The sequence below is a fragment of the Macrotis lagotis genome, chromosome 5 (assembly GCF_037893015.1).
Source record: "Macrotis lagotis isolate mMagLag1 chromosome 5, bilby.v1.9.chrom.fasta, whole genome shotgun sequence".
Taxonomy (NCBI): Eukaryota; Metazoa; Chordata; class Mammalia; order Peramelemorphia; family Peramelidae; genus Macrotis; species Macrotis lagotis.
Genome location: NC_133662.1, coordinates 189,630,160 through 189,653,031, shown reverse-complemented (window position 1 = coordinate 189,653,031; position 22,872 = coordinate 189,630,160). Strand labels below are relative to the sequence as shown.

General features: G+C 35.0%; 1 protein-coding gene across 8 annotated transcripts in view; it reads left to right on the top strand.

Annotated features, from left to right (window-relative positions):
• WDR27 (WD repeat domain 27) overlaps positions 1–22,872 on the top strand; it is a 292,990-nt gene that overhangs the window by 207,982 nt on the left and 62,136 nt on the right. Inside the window, exon 24 of one of the 8 annotated variants that reach the window (XM_074188080.1) lies at positions 6,963–21,889. The exons of the other annotated variants lie outside the window; for them this stretch is intronic. Coding sequence (XP_074044181.1) covers positions 6,963–6,986 — 24 coding nt within the window. The 3' untranslated portion in view covers positions 6,987–21,889. Of the gene's footprint in view, positions 1–6,962; positions 21,890–22,872 lie in introns of those variants that run through there. 8 annotated transcript variants of the gene reach the window in all.

The following is a 22,872-nucleotide window of genomic DNA, read 5'->3' as shown; positions in this document are numbered from 1 at the left end:
CTCTATATATTTAAAATTGAGTCATTTGTCAGAAACACTAGTTACGAAAATTGTTTCCTAGATTTTTGTTTTCCTTCTAATCTTGACTGCATTGGTTTTATTAATGCAAAAGTTTTTAAAAATTTAATACAGTCAAAATCATCCATTTACAATTTCTAATGTTTTTCTAATTCTTGTTTGATCATAAATTTCTCCCCTTTCCATAGATCTGACAGATAAGAGTATTTCTTGATCTCTCAATTGGTCTATAATATCATTTATGTCTTAAATCCTTCACCCATTTAGCCCAGGGTGTGAGATATTGTTCTATACCCAGTTTCCACCATGCTAATTTCCAGTTTTCCCAGGAGTTTGTGACAAATAGTGAGTTCTTTGCTCAGAAGTTAATGTCTTTGATCATTTACTACAGTCATCTACTATTGTCTCTTTTGTACTTTCATTAATTCACTGGTCCATTAAACTTTTTTTAACCAGTACCAGGCAGTTTTGATGACTGCCACTTTTTAATGTCTGATCCTTCCTTTTTCTGATTGCATCAACTGCCTCTCTGACAGAATACTTGCCCTCAAGGAGTTTACAACTTTGTTTCAAAATGACACCATCTACCACCCCCCCCACATCTATTCATATTTGTCTTTCAGTTCCTCTTAGATCAATTTATTCCATATTTTAATTCACTGCTTAATTTTTGATCTGCTTTTGTCATCTGTTATGTATAATGCTTTAACTTCATCATCTTTGCTCCATCTGTATTCTCCCATCAATCAGATGACAAGAATGACTATGACTGCTGCTGCTACTATTATTTTTCTTACCCATAATTTTGGAATCATCACTCACTTATTTATGACTTTCTAACTCTTCTAAGTTGCCTTCTGTATGAGTATAGTGCAATTAAAAATTATTTTCAAAGCTTGGTTAAATGCTGCCCTACTTTATATTTCTGTTATTTCCTTTTCCCTTTCTTTTTAGTTCTCTACTTCAATTAAAGTAATCTTCTGACAGTATCATCTACTTATCTATATTTTCTTACTGTTTGAACTTTTTTATTGCACATCATCATATTTTTTAGGTTTTTGCAAGGCAAATGGGGTTAAGTGGCTTGCCCAAGGCCACACAGCTAGGTAATTATTAAGTGTCTGAGACTGAATTTGAACCCAGGTACTCCTGACTCCAGGGCTGGTGCTTTATCCACTGTGCCACCTAGCCGCCCCCTACATCATCATTTTCTTTCTTTGAATCTTAAAAGTCCATTTTTAATCTCACTTTCAAAAAATCTTTTAAAAAAAATTAAAAATGATATATATAGCTCATTAGCATGGAAAAGGAGAAAAAATACTTGCTGATTCATCCTGCCTCTATCATAATGGAAATTCTTAGAGATCAAAACTGATCTGTCCCTTTTTTCCATCCGCAAAGAGGGTAGTATCACAAAATCATATAATTTTAGGAAAGGAAAATTTGAGGTCCTATATTCAAGTCCAATGTGGGAACACCGGCTATTCTAATCGACCACCACCTGGACAGTCTCAGGAGCTGGCATGCCTTCCTAAGAGATAAGGTGCGCTGGAGTCCTTGGGAGCTGGACATCCTGCCCCACAGACCAAGGGCACAAGACACAGCTGTGTTTTACCACTTCCCCGCTAACGTACCCCCTTATCCTATAATGCAAGATGCTGCACGTACACCCCACTTGTGCAATCCCCCATTACCTCATTATTTTTTGTTCTACCCCAGAAGACCTAACAGTATATATGTAGAAGCTAAGCAGTAATAAAATTGAGCTGGAGGCATAAGGCAGTGATGGCTTGACTCCTTATTCTCAGCTCCCCTCTGGGAGGGAGGTCATCTCTGTGGGCCCCAAGGTGAAGCAAGCCACAATAGTCCTCATATACAGGTGAATGTCAGAAAGGTTAAAGTAATTTTTCTAAGGTCACATTTCTAGTTAGAATATTTTTTCCTTTTAGAATGGTGAACAAAATGGGATATACAGGAACTAGTGTTGGATTTGGATTTAGAAGACCTGGATTCATTCCCTCTCTCTGTCGTATACTTCTCATGCAAGCTTGACCAAATCATTTAATCCTCACCTGGAGCCTGAATTTTGTCTTCTGTTAGATGCAAGTTTGAACTGGATGATATAAATGACCCTTCCAACTTTAAATCTATGATACAGCCTGTCTTTTTGTAGGACTAGCAGGACAACAAAATGAAGTAATAGATGGATGGTACTTTGAAACTTTTAAGAGCATTGTGTAAATGCATGTCATATGTAAAGTCAGATTTGATGGCAATAATATTCATAAATAAATCCCATTTATTATCATTTTATTTTTTATGAAATCTACTTTCTATAGAGTCTTCCATGATCTTTTAATTATCAGTGATTATAAGAATCTTCTTTCAAAATTGCTTTGCTAATGGTTTTTATTTTCTTGTCTATACACATTTTTTTTTCTCCCAGCAGAATGTTACATGGTGCTTAGAAGAACCAGGTTTCCTGGTTTTTGAATTGTTGCTTTTTTTAAATAACTTTTTTTTAGTTAACAAAAACCTATTTCCTTTCCCTCCTATACAACTCTCTCCATTAGAAAAATAGAAAAAGAAGTCCTTTGTAACAAAGGACACAGTCAAGCAAAACAAATTCCTTTATTATTCTTGACCAAAAAGATGTATCTCATTCTGTACCTTTGGTTCATTAACTTTCTGTGAAAAAGTGGATAGCATTCTTTATCATTAGTCCTCTGTGGTGTCATTGATTACACCATTGATAAAATTCTTAAGCCTTTCAAAGGTGTTTGTTTTTTAAATATTGTGGTTATTATAGAAATTGTTTCCCTGGTTCTGTTCACTTCATTCTTTACTAGTTCATTAGTTCATAGTTCTTTAGTTCATAGAACAAATCTATGATTTTCTGAACCTCTCTCTTTCATCAGTTCTTATGATATAAATAGTATTCCATTATATTTAAATAAATCATATATTCTCATAATTTATTTTTTCTCAATTGATAGACCGCACTGAGTTTCTAATTTTGCAATAAATGTACATAGGGTTGCTTTTCCCTCTTCCTTAACCTTGTTCTTTTTAAAGGCCTATTGTTATTGGGTCAGAATATAATATTTTTTGGTTTTTTGGTTTTTGCAAGGCAATGGCATCATTACTTGCCCAAGATCACACAGCTAGGTAATTATTAAATGTCTGAGATCAGATTTGAACTAGGGCCTCTTGATTCCAGGACCAGTGCTCTATCCACTGTGCCACTTCGCTGCCCCTCATCAATTGTTTAGTGATTTGGGGGGCATAATTCCAAATTCATTTTCAGAATACCTGAATCAATCATAACTTCACCAACAGTGTATTCATGTACTCATTTTCCAGACATCCCTCTATGAGGGATAGTGTTGAGTGGTGAGTGCATAATGGTTTTTCTAATATGATAGGGTGAGGTTGAACCTCAGAGTTGCTTTGTGTTTCTTTAATTATTAGTGATTTGTGATACTTTTTCCCTTAGAAAGATACCTGTTCATCCCCCTGACCATTTATTAAATTGGGAATTGTTCTTCTTACAAATTTTAATCAATTCCTTATTTATCTTAGAAATGTGGCTTTTATCAGAGAAACTTTGCAAACTTGTAAAACCTGTTTCCCTTTTCATTTAGCTTTTGTTTTATAGGATCAAAATTATTCATTTAACTTCCATGCCATATCTGTTTATCTTTTGTGTAATCATGGGTTGTTCCTCTATCCATAGATCTGAAAGAGAAATTTCTTTCTGCCCTTCTAATTATTTATATTATCATTAATACAATTTATATGCTATGTATACAAATGTATACGTGTATACACTTAAACCATTTGGAGCTTATCATGGTATTTAGCATAAAAATCCTGATCTATACTGAATTGCTGCTGGACTGCTTCCAATTTTTCCTGTAGTTTTTTATTAAAGAATTCTTTTCCCAGTAGAAGGAGTCTTTGGGTTTGTCAAAGCCCAAATATTATGTTCATTTGCATCTATATATTGCCTACTCAGTCTGTTCCACTGATCAAAACTTTTATTTCTTAATGTTGTTCAGTCATTTCAGTCCTCTCTAGCTCCATTTTGGATTTTCTTGGCAAAGATACTGCCATTTCCCTCTCCAATTCATTTTATAGATGAGGAAACTGACACAAGGAGGGTTAAGTGACTTGCCAAAGGTCATACAGCTAGTAAGTGAGGTCAATTTGAACTCAAGTAATCTTATTAAAATTTTTTAAAATGTATTTTGCTGTTTTGTTTTTTATTTTTTCTAATTACATACAAAAATAGTTTTCAACATTCATTTTTTGGTAAACTTTTGATCTGATATAGGTTGTACATATACAATTGTGTTTAATATATATTTCCATGTTAGTGAAGTTATGAAAAAAGAATTAGAACTATAGGGGAAAAACACTATGAAAATGAGAGAAAAAATATAAGTTTTATAAAGTGAACATACAATGCTTTGGTCTGGATTCAGAGTTGATAGTTTTTTCTCTGGATATGAGGGCATTGTCCATAACAAATCTGTAAGTATTACCCTTGACCACCAAGCTTAGAGGAACTGGGACTCAGGTCTTCTTGACTTCATGCTAATATTCTCTCCACTGCTTTGTAGAACAGTTTGCGATCTGGTATTTATAGTCCACTGATCCCCCTTCATTCTTGTTTTTTGTAATTTCCCTTGAGATATTTGACCTTTTGTTTTTCCTGATGAATTTCATAATTCAGAGATATTCTGAATGCTATTTTTAGATTTTTGTAGCTACCTTGTGTGTATGTATGCATATGTGTTTATATATGTATATATATATGTATATATATACACACACACACACACACACACACACACACATGTTTGTCCTTCATTTTCTTTTTTTTCCTTTTTTTCTTTTTGTAAGGCAAACAGGGTTAAGTGGCTTGCCCAAGGCCACATAGCTAGGTAGTTATTAAGTGTCTGAGACCAGATTTGAATCCAGGTACTCCTGACTCCAGTGCGGTGCTTTATCCACTACGCCACCTAGCTGCCCCTGTCCTTCATTTTCAAAGAAGACCTTGATATCAGGAAGGTGATGTTATGACAAGCATGTGAATTGAATTCGAGTAAGGAGGATACTGTGTTAAATCACCAGCCTTACTTTCTCCTCCAGAGCCATCTGGATCCAAGGGCCAGATACGAATCAAGAATCAGGATGACTGGTGGCACAGTGGATAAAGCACTGGCCTTGGAGTCAGAGGGACTCCAAGGAGTTTGAATCTGGTCCCAGACACTTGATTCTTATTAGCTGTGTGATGTTGGACAAGTTGCTTAACCCTGATTGCCTCACAACCAGGGCCATTTCCAATTGTCCTGATTCATACCTGACCACTGAACCCAGATGGCTCTGAAGGAGAAAGTGAGACTGGTGATTTAGCACAGCATCCTCCTCACTGAAATCTGATTCATGTGCTTGTCATGGCATCACCTTCCAGATGTCATGGTCTTCTTTGAAAATGAAGGACTGACCAGTTCAGATAAAAGTGCACATGTTAAAGAAAAAAAAACCCCAGTACTTGGGGGAGGGGAGGAGCTTTACCTGTACACTGACTTTAAGACCAGTTCAAATAAAAGTGCACACGTTAAAGAAAAAAAAAGAAAATGAAGGACCAATATTATATGTATATATAAACTTTTTGCATAATGAATAGTGTTTTTTGGTTCTACTTACTTCACTTGTCTTGACCACTGCCTTCTTCATTTTCCTCATGAGTAGTCTTCCTCAGCTTCTTCTTTGTAATCATCTGATTCTCTGTACCACTCCTTGATTCTTTTATACCCTCCTTAATTGTCCCTTGATCCTGCTCCTGTTCCCTCCTTAAAGTAGAATCTAAACTATTATCTGGACTTTGAGATTGTTCTTCAAATATATATTTTTTTCAATTTTTCCAAATTTTACCTTCCCACTTTTATTAGTCCAATATTCCTCAAGTCACCAACTTGATTCCCTCTATATTTGTCTCTCCTCCTACTCCTTCTTCTATAACATTCACAATTTTTTTGCAATTTGTAGTTTTCTTTAAATAGACTTTCTCTTATTTTTTTTCTTCCTGGTTTTCATTCTAAGTAGAAATAACATGTCCTCCCTTGGGACAAACGAGAACAATGAGGTAAAACTTACCTGCAAACTCAGGCTGGTAGCACATGTTATTTTCTGGTGGTCCTATTTCTATGCTCAGAAGATACAAGAGAGTTTCATTATCTGGTCTCCAGATGGATTATGAAATTAATTTGAGTAAAGTTGATTTGGATTAATTCAGCTAATATGGATGAACACTTTCAGAGAATACAAATATAGATAATTCAAAATGAATTTGAACTTTTCACATTATTTAATTATATTATTAACCACTTTAGAGCTGAGAATTTATTAGTAAGTGGGTATGGTTTTCTGTTGTTATTTTACATTTTTACAAAATAACTTTCACATTTATCTCAATCAAGTCTCTCAAATAAATCCTCCTTGGGTAGTTCATGTTTATTATCCTCACTGAGAGTCAGGGATTAAGTGATATGCCTAAAATCAAGTAGGTGACACAGAAAACTTGAACCCAGGTCTTCTTACTGGAGGCCATGCTTGCATTGCTCTCTCTATTCATCTCCAACACTTGGAATCCCTTACTCCTCCCTTACTTCAGGGCTCAATTTAAGTACTACTTGCTCCCCAAACTGTTTCTTGTTTTCCAACTTCCCCAGTTATTAGATCACCACATACCACCCAGATTACTTAGTTCTTTAAATTTCTATTGACTTTTTCATCCATGTCATGCCTTGCCCCATCAATATGCACCTTTAAGACAGAGATGGTCTTTGCATCTGCAGTGACTGTCATATGTTCTTATTATATGCTTGTGGAATTGAATCCATGTTGAATTGAATAAAAGACTGTTTCCATTACAGGATACTTCCTCCTTGGCTGCCTAGTGGTCCGAGAAGACACTATCTAGACACTGTCTAGCACACACAGTGCTCTAGAGCCCCATATAAAGGTGAGAATGGTCCAGGGAAGTGGGAGAATAGGGTTATGGTCACTTTTAGTAGCTTCAGCTGAGCTAGAGCAGGAGACTAGATTGCCAGACAGAATGGCTCAATGTTGAACTAAAACAGACCTGCTTCGTGTATAGTAGATTATACTTCTGGACATAATCCATAAATATATAGGATAAATAATGTTAATTTAGTTTAATTGTTCACATCTGAGAACTCATATACATTCTAACTTTAAATTACCCAGCTTAAAATTTTTTTGGAGTGCACTGCAGAATATGATACAGTTTCTCCTGTAATGCTCCAGGTATTGCTTAGATGGTTTTCCCATATACATACATATATATTTATATATAAATATATATGTTTGTTCAATATGATGCAATTAATAACATTTGAGTACTATTACAGTTTTTCTCTTCTCTTTCTATTAAATGAATTATTTCAGTTACCATGCTTCTCCAATAAAATTCTGTATTAAATACTTCATTACCTTGGCTTGTTTACAACAGAGATAAATGTTTTGCCTCTTGTTTGGATCTTCACAGTTTGGCATTGGTTGAACATTTAAATCACTAACAAGACAATGGCAGAACATCCTTTTTTCAGATAGTGTATCTTTTAGGTTCATGATTTGGCTGTTGCCTCTTAGAATCTGCAGTATGTTTTCTGAAGGGACTCTCAGCTGCTTGGGCATAGAATTTTTTGTGTTCTGATCAAGGAAAGAAGTAGGAAAAATTTGTAATCTAATATTCTTTAGTGCTATAATACTATATATGCATATATGAATGTATCTTATTGAAACTTCTTATTCTCCAAAATATATTAAAAAGTTCAAAAACAGAAGAACCAGTGCCACACCACTGACCCCTCCAAATGCTATATCTATACATAAATGCAGATAGAGTGACAGTATGGTTTCTTGTGAATATATTTTCTAGAGAAGATGAAAAAACATTGACAATATGAATCCTTTGATTTCCTTGAATACTTGTCAGGTCCTCAATAAAATGTATCAGTTTTTTTAAAAGGATATAAATAATTCATGAAAATTGCTAAAAGAATGGAACATGGATTCTATTAATACTAGTACTAGAGTTGAGATTTACTATACCTGGAAAACAAAAAGTTTGAACATAATAATTCTATAACAATAATTAAATTGAGACTTAATAATTATCTTCAAGCATAGGATTTATGAGTTTTTAAAACTCCTCTGCCATTAAGTTAAAAAAGACCTGAACTTATATTGCCTGAATGTGAGTTTGATTAGACATTGGAAGAATTTCTTAATTATACAGCTAATTAAGCATTTATGTAGGCTACCATCCCTAGAATTCAAAATAGGACAGATTGATGGTAACTCAGTATTGGATGGCTTGGTCATTGATCTTCTTCCTCAGAGATTATTTAGTTTGTAATTGTTCAGTTGTTTCAGTTGTGTTTGACTCTTTGTGACCATTTTTGGGGTTTTCTTGCCAAGGATACTAGAGTGGTTTTCCATTACCTTCTTCTGCTCATTTTACAGATGATAAAATGGAGACAAATCAGTTTAAGTGACTAGCCCAGGGTCACATAGCTAGTAAATGTCTAGGTAAGATTTGAACTCAGGAAGAGGAGTTTTCCTGACTCCAAATCCAACACTTTATCTACTAGGCAATCTGGCTGCCCCTATTATTTCATTTAACCCATGCTTAATCAAGCTCTATCTTTCCTTATTATATATTTTTCCTTAATTTGTTTTTCTCTTTTGTGAAATCCAGAAGTGATTATCCACCTTGGCTTAGAAGTCTTGAGGGAGTTAGTGCCTTGAAAAATAGTTCGTTCCATTTTTGGATAACTTTGATTAAGAAATTTTCCCTCACATCAGATTTAAATATTTCTCTTTCTGTAAGTTCAACTCATTTCCAAGAGTAAAAGAGAGAGAAAGATAATTCCTGGAAAAATAATAGATGCTTTAGCTTTTAAAAGACAATGGCAACTAATCAATAGAAAACTGGGTGGCACAGTGGAGATAAGAGTGTGGAGCTTGGAGTCAGGAAGACTCACTTTCCTGAGTTCAAATCTGAAATCAGACAGTAGCTGTGGGGATCCTGGGCAAGTCACTTAATCCTGTTTGCCCCAGTTTCCTCATCTGTAAAATGAATGCAAGAAGGAAATGGTAAATTAATTTTAAAAATAACCTCCCCTTTTAAAAAAATATTAAAATTTGACTTATGATTACATTGTGTAATATGTTTCTATACATTTGTGATATTTGATTAAAATAAACAACCCAGACTAGACATATTTGAGTAAATTAGCTCAGTTTATGGTCTGAAAGTAAAATTTAAGAGGACCTTTTTAGCAAGCTTCACCAATTTTATACCTCAGTGTTTTGTCTTTAATCATTGATACCTCTTGGATGTGGTTGTTTGCTGTGTGTCAAAGATCTATGGACAATGAAAGGGATTAATCAAATAGTAAATTGCTTAATTTAATTTTACACTTTTCTCTGTGCAGGACATAAGTATCTTTAAATTTTTTTTCAGATTTTTTTATTCATGGCAATGGCATTAAGGGATTTGCCCAAGGTCACACAGCTAGGCAATTATTAAGTGTCTGAGGCTGGATTTGAACTCAGGTCCTCCTGACTCCATGGCTGATGCTCTAAACACTGCACCACCTAGCTTCCCCACATAGGTATCTTTAAATCATAATGTATACTGGGAGAGTAGGCTATATAGATGTGGCATAGTCAAAAATGCTCTCATCATATAAGAACCTCATTTGAACAAAGCATAAGGAAGGAACCCTCCTGAATCTCTTCTAGCCTTATCAGTGGTTAGCAATGATTTGCTATATCAGCCCTGTTTCATGATAGAAAACAAAGCACTTAAAATCATTTTGACACAGGTGAGAGAGATCATAATGTTTCCTAAAGGCTTCTGGTAGGGGCTGTTGTCACTGGAGGTCAAATACAGAACTCATTGGAAAAAGACTCTGATGTTGGGAAAGATTAAAGATAAAAAGGAGAAGGAGATGGCAGAGGATGAGATGGACAGATAAGAATCAGGGAAATAACAAACATGAACTTGGAGAGGTTTCAGGAGATACTGCCATGCTATAGTCTTTATAGTCATGAAGAGTTACAGACATAACTGAATAACTAATAATTGAGTTAACATTGTGATGGTACAGGTCATAATGGTAGGCTCAATTATCCATGTTCCAGATTGATTGATTGGTTGATTGATTGATTGATTTTAGATGGTTGTAGAATGTATTCTTTTTTTTTTTAGGTTTTTTCAAGGCAAATGGGGTTAAGTGGCTTGCCCAAGACCACACAGCTAGGTAATTATTAAGTGTCTGAGACACTTAATTTGAACCCAGGTACTCCTGACTACAAGGCCGGTGCTTTATCCACTACGCCACCTAGCTGCCCAGGATGTATTCTTAAACATATTTAGCATATACCATGTTTTAACATTATCTGTGTTTGTATTTGTGTTAATCTCTCTTGGATTGAAGCTCTATGGGAATAAAGCCAATCTAGATTTTTTTGTCCTCACACTGCCTATATAGTTAATAGTTTAACAATTTTTGCTGCATGTTGAATGTCTTTTTTTTTTGCAAGGCAATGGGATTCAGTGACTTACCCAAGGTCACATAGTTAGATAATTATTAAGTGTCTGAGACTGGATTTGAACCCAGGTCCTCCAGACTTCAGGGCTGGTGCTCTATCCACTACACCATCTAGCTGCCCCTGAACTACCAATTGTCCCAGTGCCACCTAACTGCCTCCTGAATGTTGAATGGATGTTTAAATACTGAGTGTAAAAGTTGAAGGTATCCAAACATGTTGTATTTTGTGAAATACTTGGTAGCCTTTTTCTTGAATGAATGTTTATTTTTGAAGCATTAAAATAATATCTGGTGCTGAGATTCTTTATCAGCTTAGTTTTATTATATTTTTGCAAATGAAGTCTCCCAAAAAAGCCTTTGACAAACTTACCACATATATATGTAATGAAATTCTCATGTATCAGTTGTTTTTGCATGGTAGAGCTTTGAGGAGAAAATTCCTTATTTAGAACATTATATTTATGCGAATAGCAAGCTAATAGTTTTTCTGTTAATAGTGTTTTTCATTACCAGGAATTGCTAAGTGGCACGGTGGATAGAGCAGTGGACCTAGCATCAGGAAGACCTAAGTTCAAATTCAGCCTCAGATATTTACTGGCTATGTGACCATGGGCAAGTCACTTCACTCTACTTTCCCCATTTTTCTCATCTGTAAAATGAACTGGAGAAAGAAATGGAAAGCCACTCCAGTATTTTTGCCTAGAAAACACTATATAGGATCATGAAGAGTCAAAAATGACTGAAAATACTGAACAACAACAGCAACAACAACAACATACAAACATACATTATAGAAGTTTAGGGAATTACCTTGGCTAATGTTTCCAATGGATTTCACTAGGAATAAATTTAGTAGAAACTCAAAATTATTATACTATTATCAGGGAAAGATAATTTTAATATAAAATGTTCCATGTGTATTGTAATTTATATTTCATACATATCTATTTCCTGAGGTTTCAATTTCAGCCTGCAAAATTTCCAAGTACTGCCTGAACAAGATTAAAATGTAATTAGGAAATATTCAATAAAATAAAACTGCAGTATAACATTGATAATGTTAATTTGCAGTTTTCTAGATTTGTATGCAGGCTGCAGGGATTTTTTTCTTTTTGAGTTTGACACTTCAGGCTTTGACTGATTGAATCTTAAAATTCAATTCCCCACCCTACCCCCATTATGGCTTATAAATTAGCAAGTAAGTATTTATTTAGTGCTTACTATGAATTGAAAATTGTCCTAGGTATTGGGGATATAAAAAAAAAACAGCCCTTGATTTCAAGGTATTTGTAGTCTTATTGAAGAGACAAAATACACGTATTCATGTACATGCAAAGTACATAAAAAGTCAATATGAAATAATCTTGGGTATCTACAGTCTCCTAGAAAGCCTCAGTTTCTTTTATCCTCACAAAAACTTAAATACTTTCAATGATATACATGAAAATACTCTTCTTGTTTCTAAATAGTTCATTTTATTTGTATTTATCACATCATGGGTTATATTATACAAATAAACCCTAAAACTTTCCATAAAATTTAATCAGCACATGTGCTTCATGAACTTTTTTATTTTTTAACATGATAGATCATTGGAAACTAAGTGACATAGTGCATTTATGAATTATAGGTTGTATTGTATAACCTGTCAGGCTTGAAAACAAATGGTAATCTGGAAAGTACATCTAATCCCTCTTGATAATTAGATGGTTCATTTGGAGACCAATGCAAAAGTTGGTGGTATGTTCATTGTGTGTCTTGAAACACAGATAATCGGAATAGCCTGAGAAACTGCACAGTAAAACATTTATGTTTATTGTATCAAGTTGTTTTCCTCTAGATTCCAGTGGTTAGCATTTTCCAAAAAGTTTCTTGTTGTCTAAAATTTTATGAATCTAAACATCTAAGATAATTAAATATACTGAATATTTCATTGGCTACAAAGCCATGCATTTCATTCCATGTGATTCCTTCATCTTCTTATCACTTAAAGGCAGAAATTTGCATTTTATAGGTATTGGTTTATATCAGAAGGAATAGCTTCAACAAGGTATAATTTGTAACAGATGATTTCACTGACAAAGCTACTGGCAAGATGTACATCTTTTCTTCATCACATGAACTGCCCATTTTAATTGGCACACGAACATTCTTGGTATATAAATCATCATGCTTTCCTTTCCCATTCTGTATACATATGGATCCATCTGCCATTCCATCCTGCCAAGCCACAAAGTTCTTCCAGACCTTGAGGTTGAAGGGAACATGTGCATTTGGGCTGTCAGAAGGCAACCACACGTTTCCAGTTATAGTTGTTGTTTAGCTTGGTATTGGAGCTCTTTGATTACCTTAACAGGACAGTAGCTGAATTCCATTTGGTTGTTTTATTGCCTCAGATAATGTTGACTTTTTGCACAGTCCACATTTGTTTGGATAAAATTTCAAAAATCTATAGCAATAATTGAATAAATGCTAAGACTTGATACAGGGTAACAATTTTAATGGTTCTGATTAACTTATTTTGTAGTTAACATGTTAGATATTTTTTCTTTGATGATTTATTCTACATGGTATTCTGAACTATTTTTTCTACTTGTTCTCTTTAAGTATTGGATCTTTCGTAACTGTCCTATATTCATAGCTTACTGTTAGACTATCTTTATGGACAAAAGAAGGCCAAATAAAAATTTCCAATTGAAATTTTGATCCTTAGTATTAACTTTGGGTTTTCAAATGTTTGAGTCTTAAATGCTTTATAATATTTAGATTCAAAAGGAAATAAAAGTTTGTTTTTTTCCCTAGTCAAAAGAAAGGCTTTAAGAAGAGCAGAAAATTTGAGGACTAAGAACTAGATCTAGGAAAAACTAATAGAATCAAAAGGAGGCAAAGTCATAGTAAATCTAGACAGTATACTGACAAAGATCATATTGTCAATGCTATGTTCTCCAGTATCAGAGTATGACTGTGAGAGTTGAACTCAAAGGGAAGCTGAGTTCCCCAGAATTAAAGCTTTTGAATTATGGTACTGGAGAAGACTTCTGAGTGTACTTTGGGCAGAAGGAGATCAAATCAATCAATATGTAAAGAAATTAATTCAGGCTATTCAGTGGAAAGCCAAATATTGAAACTAAGCTTACATACTTTAGCCACAAAATGAGAAGGCAGGACTTGTCAGAAAAGATCCTCTCACTGGGAATGATTGAAGGCAAAAAGTGAAGGGGACAGAAGAGAATGAAATGGATAGATAGTGTCATGGAAACAAGCAGGAGGAACTTGGATAGGCTAAAAGAGATAGTGGAGAACAGGGGACCTGGGGTGCTATGGCTCATGAACTCACAAAGAGTTGATTATGTTCAAAAGACTAAACAACAGATTTCAAAAGCATTTCCAAAGAATGGGATGCAATATTAATGAAACACAGAACCTCAAACCCTAAGACATCTAGATAAAGTTATATTTTTTTCTTGTTTTGACAAAAAAAGGACAAAGAGGATTCCTCCTCAAAGAGTTGAAATAGATAAATAAGTTGAAAATTTAGAAATACTTCCAGAATAAGCAGACATCACTTAGCTATTTTGGTATACCACTGAATTTAGTTAATGTAAGCAAGATGATTTATCTCTGAATAGAACTTAAGCAACAATTGAGCTTTAAGAGTGGAATCAGAAAACCACTCCTAGGTGACAGTATGAATTTAGCCAACAGTAGCAGAGAAAAATTGGTTAAATTAGAAAATCACTTCTAGAAACAAAAAGCAGGTCATTGTCAACAGAAGAATAAATGGTTTATCCTCAATAAATCTGTATTTGTTTATTGGTACAGATTGTAACATGTGTATATGTGTGTGTGAGGGTGAATTCCACCCCCCCTTCAAATTTTGTAAACATAGAAAGTCCATATATCTTCATTGAGGTAGTCACAGAATCATTCAAAGAATCATCAGTGGACCCAAGTTTTTATCACAAACTGTAAACTTGAGTCATTGAGAAATTTTTTTTATAAATTTGCTAAAAGTTTAATAGTCTCTAATCAGTTTGATTGCTCTTTGGATAAAGATAAATGATATAATACAGGAAATATTTTCTGATTGACCAAAAATTATGCCTTTATGCCTATGAGCATAAATATCTAATCAATCTGAGAGTTCACCAGTCTAGTGGTAGAAATAGTTCAGTTGAGGGTTTGTCAATTTAAGAGTTGAAACCAGAAATAAAGGAAATAACCTTCTATGAGCACATCACTTAAAGTAGGGGAAGATTTCAGACTTTTTCTTTTTCTCTTCCCACTCCCCTTCAATTGCTTAGTTAGAACCAACAGTACATGTCATATATAACCAGCAAACAGATGGATGAAGAAAGATATTACCCAAGAAAAGAGGCAGCTATAGGGACTCTGATCCCTTTTGGTAGAATGAAATTTTGGCTAATAGACTCAAGATGTAAAAAAATGATTTCCAGGACAAAGGAAGGGGGTGTTCTCTCTTGCCACCTATGTATCTTAAATGTGCATCTTACTAAAATTCTACTCTAAATTTGAACCCACTCTTCATATGTAATTATGTATTTGGGAGAGAATAAGCCATGTGTTTTAATGGGGGTGGAAGATTTTATTCCAACTATTATTTTTCTTCTATCTCAGTAAATACCTTCGCTAAATACTAATTTGATTTACTGAAGTAAACTTGGGAAGCAAACTGATGGGAGTTCATTAGTAATAGGGTTTAAAGCATAGTCCCATAAACTTATCCTTAGATCCCAAAGCAAGAGAACAGCCCTTTTCTGAGGTACTGAACAAGCTGAAGGGAATGTCCAAGGGACAGTTCAATACAAGAAAACCAGCATTAATTAGACAACACATCATTGCAGGCTGTTAAAAAGTTAGCACCTACCAAATAATGTGACATTGTCTGGTTGTTAAAAATTATACATCAGAAAAACTTTATTTTTCATAAACTAACAGAAGTATAAATATAAATCTCAAAATATATTGTATTTATCTAACTGGACTGTTATGACAGAGAGAACCATTACTCATGTTATTATTCTGACATTTTCAATAGTGTCCAGCTCTTTGTGACCCTTTTTGGGGTTTTCTTGGAAAATATGATACAGTTTTCCGCCATTTCCTTCTTCAGCTAGTTTTTACACATGACGAAACTGAGACAAACAGTGATTTTTCCCACAGTCCAGATGGTAAACGTCCGAATTGGGATTTAAACTCAGATCTTTTTGACTCCAGATCCAGTGTTCATAGTCAACCATTTATAACTTTTATCTATAAAAATTTTAATAAATGCTTCCATACTAAATATGCATATTATCTAGTCCATATGGGATGACTTACTTTCAAAATTCAAAGATTTAGCAGAAAAAAAATCAAAATTATATGGGGGGAAGAGAAAATCTGTTTCTACCAGCAGTATTTATCCTATCTGCCACTAGAACTGTCCCAAATATGCTTTTACTAAGCGTACTAAAGACAAGTTTACACCCCAATCCTATTATACAATTATGAAAAAGTAATTATATTATCAAACTGCCAAAATCAATGTAGCATTAAATATTAAAAATAGCAGTGTACTATTTTGTCCAAGGACTTACTTCCCTCTGAATGCTTGTTCATCTCTAAGCATAGAGCCTGGCCCATGATAAGGACTCATTAAATCCTGATTGGTTGATTCAAAAATGAGAAAAATATGAGACCACAAAACTATACTATATCATATTTATAGCTATATTTGAATAATATTTTATGTTTGTCATTTTAGTTCATTCTCGGTAATTAGTGTAATTATCTCTGAAAAGTTTTAGAACTCCAGAAAGAGTTCACTGTTTTGGTTCAATAAGAAATCATTTGTTTTTTTCCCTATAAAAGTATGCATTTTCATTTCATATTGAAGAACATATTACTTATTCAGAATTAACAGGATGTGAATTCTTCTTTTGGTTGATGGTTTGTATGAAGTCATTCACAGTTTCCTGCTCATTACCCCTAATTAGAGATGTGGTGTTCTATAATATCATAGATTTTTTTTCTGTTTAAAACTCATTTGCCAATTTGACCATTGTCATATCTTTTCATCAAGTAATCCAGTTATATAACATGTTTTGTACAATTTTAAAAATGATTCGATTAGAAAGGTAAATGATTTTTTAACAACAAACCACAAGCATCCATCAGTTTCACCATTATCACAGACTCACCTTTCAAAGCTTTTCTTTGTTCTATGGGTACACAGCCTTAGTGAAAAAATAAGACATTTAATATCCTTATCTTAGTCTGTTAAACTGGATTTATCCAGGGCTACCATAGTGGATTTTTGATGTCTTCTAGCATTGATTTTTTTTCTAAAGCATGAATTTGTGCATTAGTTTAATAAAAATGAAAATTATATGTGGAAAGAAACACAAAAGAGCCTTAAATTTTAATTAAGCTAATATATGCATTTACTTATTACTTAAATAAAGTGACCAGGCAGTCATAAAAGTTAGTTCTCAGAGTTGCAAATTTGATTTTTCTTCTACCAGAATGGTAAAAAGTAAGGAAGCAGAAGGAACAGAAAACCTGATGGTAAAGAGATATCTTTGTTTTAGGTGCTCTACAACTGATAGCTTTGGCAGCTCTTCCATTTTTTGATGGAAGTCTCCAATTACTCCATATATTTGACTTTCTTCCAATCACCATGTTGTTCCTCTTTTAGTCATTGTATGGTAGTATTAAATTGACCAAGAGCTATGGATTTGTTTATGGTCTCCTCCATATTATTCCAAGTCTTTCTAGAGAGCATAATTAAGTGTTAATCCCCTCAGATGAATGCAGTCAAAAGGAGTAGAGTTCAGATGGGAGGGAGAGGAAGTGCCAAGGGCAGAGCAGGTAACTTTTTCCTTCATAGAATTCAATTTGGATTGAGTGGGGCCTTCTAATTAAGTCAGAAGGTTTTCCACATAGTGATTCCCAAAGTTTATAGAGATCTGTTGAAGAAAGAAACTTTCCCTTTTAAGTTTTATGAACATTGGTGTGGTTAGGTATTCAGACAACAGGTTTCCAATGTCTTTTCCATTTCAAATACTGTATAAGGAGGATAAAAATATTGTATATATACTTATATAATATTTTAAAACTTGCAGAACATTTTCAAATGTATTCTTTCCTTTTTTCTTTATAACAACCATTCAGTAGCTTGGCAGAACAGATATTCTTGACTTAGTTATAGATGTGGAAACTGAAGCTCAGGTATATAGAGTGACTGGCCCAGAAAGGGTCATGCACCTAGTAGGGTTCTATTTAAGCCAGAACTAGATCCCTAGACTTCTGACTCCAAGGCAAAGGTTCTTCATTCTATTTTAAACAGAAAAAAACACATATATGTACCATCAAGTTATCAAATATATATCAACTATAGAAGTCTTTGATAAAATATAAAAATCATTGGTTTTTATTATTTTAAAAGCTTCAAAAGGAGTATAGAGATTCTCTATTTTCCTTTTAAACATAATTACATTTTCTAGTTATATAGTTAACTACATAAAAATTCCTTAGGTTTGGATAAATGAGGAGGGATGGAAGTCATTTGCAGAAGACATATTAAACTCACTGAAATTTGTGCATCAGGTTTTTAGTTGGTGGGGGGAAAAAGGTTTTTGCCTATCCTAAATACATTTTTGGGGAAATTAGGTGGCATAGAGCAGTGGGGCCTGGAGTCAGGAAGATCTTATTTTTTTTTGGTGGGGGGAGGGTTTACAAGGCAATGGGGTTAAATGCTTTGCCCAAGGTCATACAGTTAGGCAATTATTAAGTGTATGAGGTCAGATTTGTACTCAGGTTCTCCTGATTCCTGCGTCACCTAGCTGCCCTGAAGATCTGATTTCAAATATGGCCTAAGATATTTCCTAGTTGTATGACTCTGGGCAAGTCACTTCACACCGCTTGCCTCAGTTTTCTCATTTGTAAAATGAGCTGGACAAGGAAATGACAAACCCTCAAACCCCAAATGGAGTTCTGAAGAGTTGAACATGACTAAAATGATTGAACAGCAATATCACTACCACACTACCACCACCATTTCTACCTCTACCATTACTACTCCATGACCAAGAAGTGTATCTTGGAAAAATTCATTGAAGTTCAAATTTATTTTTCTTGTTTACTATGTTTGATTTGGGCATAACAAGCATCTTATCATGAAGCACTTACACACACACACACACACACACACACAAACACATACACACAATATCCCAAAGTGGTTAAGAAAAAAATTACTCACATAAAATAATTGCAAGGGACACCACATGTGTGAGTTTTAACAAATTGATATCATATTTGTCCACAGCATTTGACCCAAGTTCTGCTTCTTTTTAGGATTATTTTTTCTAAAATTGTGCATATTGTTCTTTTGGATGCTTTTTTTTAATTATCATTTCATAAAGGATGTCCCAAAAGTCTTAGTAAAGTTTAAGTTGCTAAAGCTTAATACTCTTCTAGAACATTTGGGAGAAACACTGTGTAAGTCTTCCTGTTTCACTCAATTTTTTCCATTTTCATCTTTACCTATGGCCCCCTTAATATTCCATTATATTAATATACCATAGTAACTTTTGATCATACATCTTGTTTCTAGTTTCTTGTCATCACATGAAATAGTTCTTTTGTTGAAGTCCTTAAGATGTGCCTCCTAGATGCGGCATTGCTTTTCTGCTTGGGGTCTTTGCACAGCCCTGGATTTACTTTTCTTATCCTAGTCAATTTATTCTTGAGTCCTGAGGCAGCCACTTGGTAGCCGAGGAACACTGACACTCTCCATTAATTTTGCCATTTAAAAATACCAAATTAAATTAATTTCAATTAAAAAGCTGAAATCTTCTGACCCCTAGAGGTCTAATATTTTAAATTAGTTAGTGGTGGGAGAGGAGAAAAAGGACTAGTATTTAGCACCTACTATGGGTCAAGTTCTGTGCTAAGCACTTCACAAATATTCCTTAGAAGTGACATTCCAGAGGACTTCCGGCCAAGATGGCGGAGAGAAGACAGGCACAGTTCTAAAGTCTCCTGATCTCTTCCCCATCTATCACATGAAACAAACCTCTTAAAAGAAATCTGACCCACAAAACCCAGAAAGAAAAGCCAGGAGAAAGAACATCTACCTCAGGATTTGTCTCCACCAAATTCAGGTGGGTGAGTCTGGGCTCAGAGGGAGGATCAGCCCTGGATCAGCCAGATTAACAGCTGAATTGGAACCAGGAGTCTCAGGGCCCGAGAGCTGGACCTGGTGGATCAGTGGTAGGGCTGGATGACAAGGGCTTGGTTCCGTGGGGGAGCAGAGGTGCTGGTGTTGGTGCTGTCCCCCTGGAACTTGGGGACCAGGCTGGGGGAAGAGTTCTGGTGCAGGAGAGCTGCGGAAACCATCCTGGGCTCCTCTTGTCCCATTACAACTCAGACCTCCTCCCAAACAAACAAATGCAAACTACTTCTGCCTCAGGCCCAGGTGTGTGAGCAGAAGAACCAGCCCAGCTGAGGAATGACCTCAGGTCAAGGTAAAGCCCACCATTGATTGCAGGCAAAAGGATTCAATACCTCCAACCCCTCCCTTCAAGCAAAGAGAAAAGGCCTCAGCTAAGGTCACAGACACTCCAGAGAAAGCAACCAACACCTGCTACTGGCCAGCCAGAGAAACTGCACTCAGGGAGTAAAGCCTTTAGCGATCCCAAGCCCTGGTGAACCAGCCCCCCCATATCTCAAGGTCTTAGCAAAATGAAGAAGGGTCAACGGAAAGGTGGATCCATAGAAAAATTCCTGGAAGGGAAAGACCCTAACTCAGAGAGACCTGGGACCTTTGAGGAGAATACAATCTGGTCTCCAGCACAGAAAGACTTTCTTGAAGAAATAAGGAAGGAGCTTAACAATTTGGGAGAGACAATTAATACCTTGCAACAAGAAAACAAAACCTTAGAAAGTACAATTGGACAAATACAAAAGGAGAATAAATGTCTCAGATCATCAATTGGACAATTACAAAATGAGAATAAATCTCTCACAGCATCTATTGGACCAATACAAAATGAGAATAATTCTCTCAGATCCTCAAATGGGCAAATGCAAAAAGAAATTAATTCTCTCAAAACCTCAATTGGTCAAATGGAAAGCTCTTTCAAAAGTAGAATAGACCAATTGGAAAAGGAGTTGCAAAAGGTTAATGAAGAAAACTCCTCCCCCAAAACAAGAATGGAGTCTACAGAAACTAATGACTCCATGAGACAGCAAGAGTCAGTTAAACAAAATCAAAAAATAGAAACAAATAGAAGCAAATGTAAAATACCTCATCAACAAAACCACTGACCTCAAGAACAGATCGACGAGGGGCAACCTGAAAATTATAGGACTTCCTGAAAACATTGAAGAGAAAAAAAGCCTGGACTTAATATTACAGGATCTAGTGATGGAAAACTGCCCTGATATCATGGAACCAGAGGGCAAAGTAGTTATTGAAAGAGTACATTGATCCCCACCAGAAAAAGATCCTAAAATGAAAACGTCAAGGAATGTTGTGGCCAAACTCCAGAACTATCAGATAAAAGAGAAAATCCTGCAAGCAGCCAGAAAGAAACAATTTAAATATCAAGGAGCCACAGTAAGGATCACTCAGGACCTGGCTGCATCAACATTAAGGGATCAAAGGGCCTGGAACGAGATATTTTGAAGAGCACTGGAACTTGGAATGCAGCCAAGAATCTACTTTCCTGAAAAGCTGAGCCTTCTCTTCCATGGAAAAAGATGGACATTTAACGAAATGGAAGAATTCCAAAAATTTCTGATGAAAAGACCAGAGCTAAACAGAAAATTTGGACATCAAACAGGAGGTTCAAGAGACACATGAAAAGGTCAAAAAAGGGGGGGGGGTAAAAGGAAAAAAAAATCAATCCTGTAAGTTGAAACTGGCTATATCCCAGCATGGGGGAAAAAAGATTCTCATAAATCTTGAGAATTGTAACTCTAACAGAGAGAATACACCTAGCCAGAAACGATGGACATTCATGACCTATCCATGAGACTGCTATTTAATGGGATGTAACTGGCTTTAACCCCACTTGGGAGAAAGACTCTAATAACTCTCAAGAATTTTGACTCTATTCGATAGAATATACTGAACTAGAATGGACAGACATTCAGAATTTTCTATGACTAAGAATAATTAAAAAAACTACCTCCTTAAAAAGGGGGTCATAAAAGAGACTGGAGGAGGGAGGGGATTGAATGGGGTAAATCTCATTACACTAAGAGGTACAAAAAACCTATGGTAATAGAGGGGAAGAAAGGAGCAGAGGAGAAACACCTGAATCTTCTCATCAGACTTGGCTTAAAGTCAATCTACACATACTCAGTTAACTTATAAAACATCTAACTTTTCAAGTATTAAAAGGGGAAAAGGGGAGGGGGGATGGAGAAAGGGAACGGAAAAAGGGAAAGGGGAAAGAAATGGGAGGGTGTGATATGGGAGGGCAAACACACTGAAGGGGGTGGAAAAAAAAAAGAAGTGACATTCCATTTGTCATTCTCTTTAATGTGAGGATCCATTGTTTCCAGGCTCTTGTTTGATCTAATATTTATTTAGAATATTGTTCCTTATTTTCTTCATAGATTTTTTTTATATTTTCTGGTTTGAGTAATTGTTTTATTGTTATTTCTGCCTTTTCAAATTTCTTTCACTTGATCCTCACAGCACCTTGTGAGGCAAGTACTATTATTATTATTATTATTATTATTATTATTACCATTTTACAGTTGAAAAAACTGAGGCAAACAGAGGCTAAGTGACTTGTCTAGAGTCACACAGCTGGGAAGAATCTGAGACAATATCCGAGCTGAGGGCTTTCTGACTGCAGATCACTGAATCACCTAGAGATCTATATCCTTATGTTTTAAGTGTGTTTCTTATATATAACCAATTGTTGTGTTCTGTTCTCTGTTTCAATTTATGTGTGAATTTATCTTATTATTATTAAAGAGTTGTTTGTTTTTCCCTTTAAAGAACAGTGCTAGGTATTGCAACTTATTTTGCTTGAATTTATCGATCCTAGTTTCCTTTGTCATGCACACTGATACCCTCTGCCTTGCCTAACTTAGAACCCTTGGATCTTGCCTTAAAAAAAAAGCCAGCTTTAGATAGTTGCAACTTGATTAACATAATCTGATCACTGTCTAC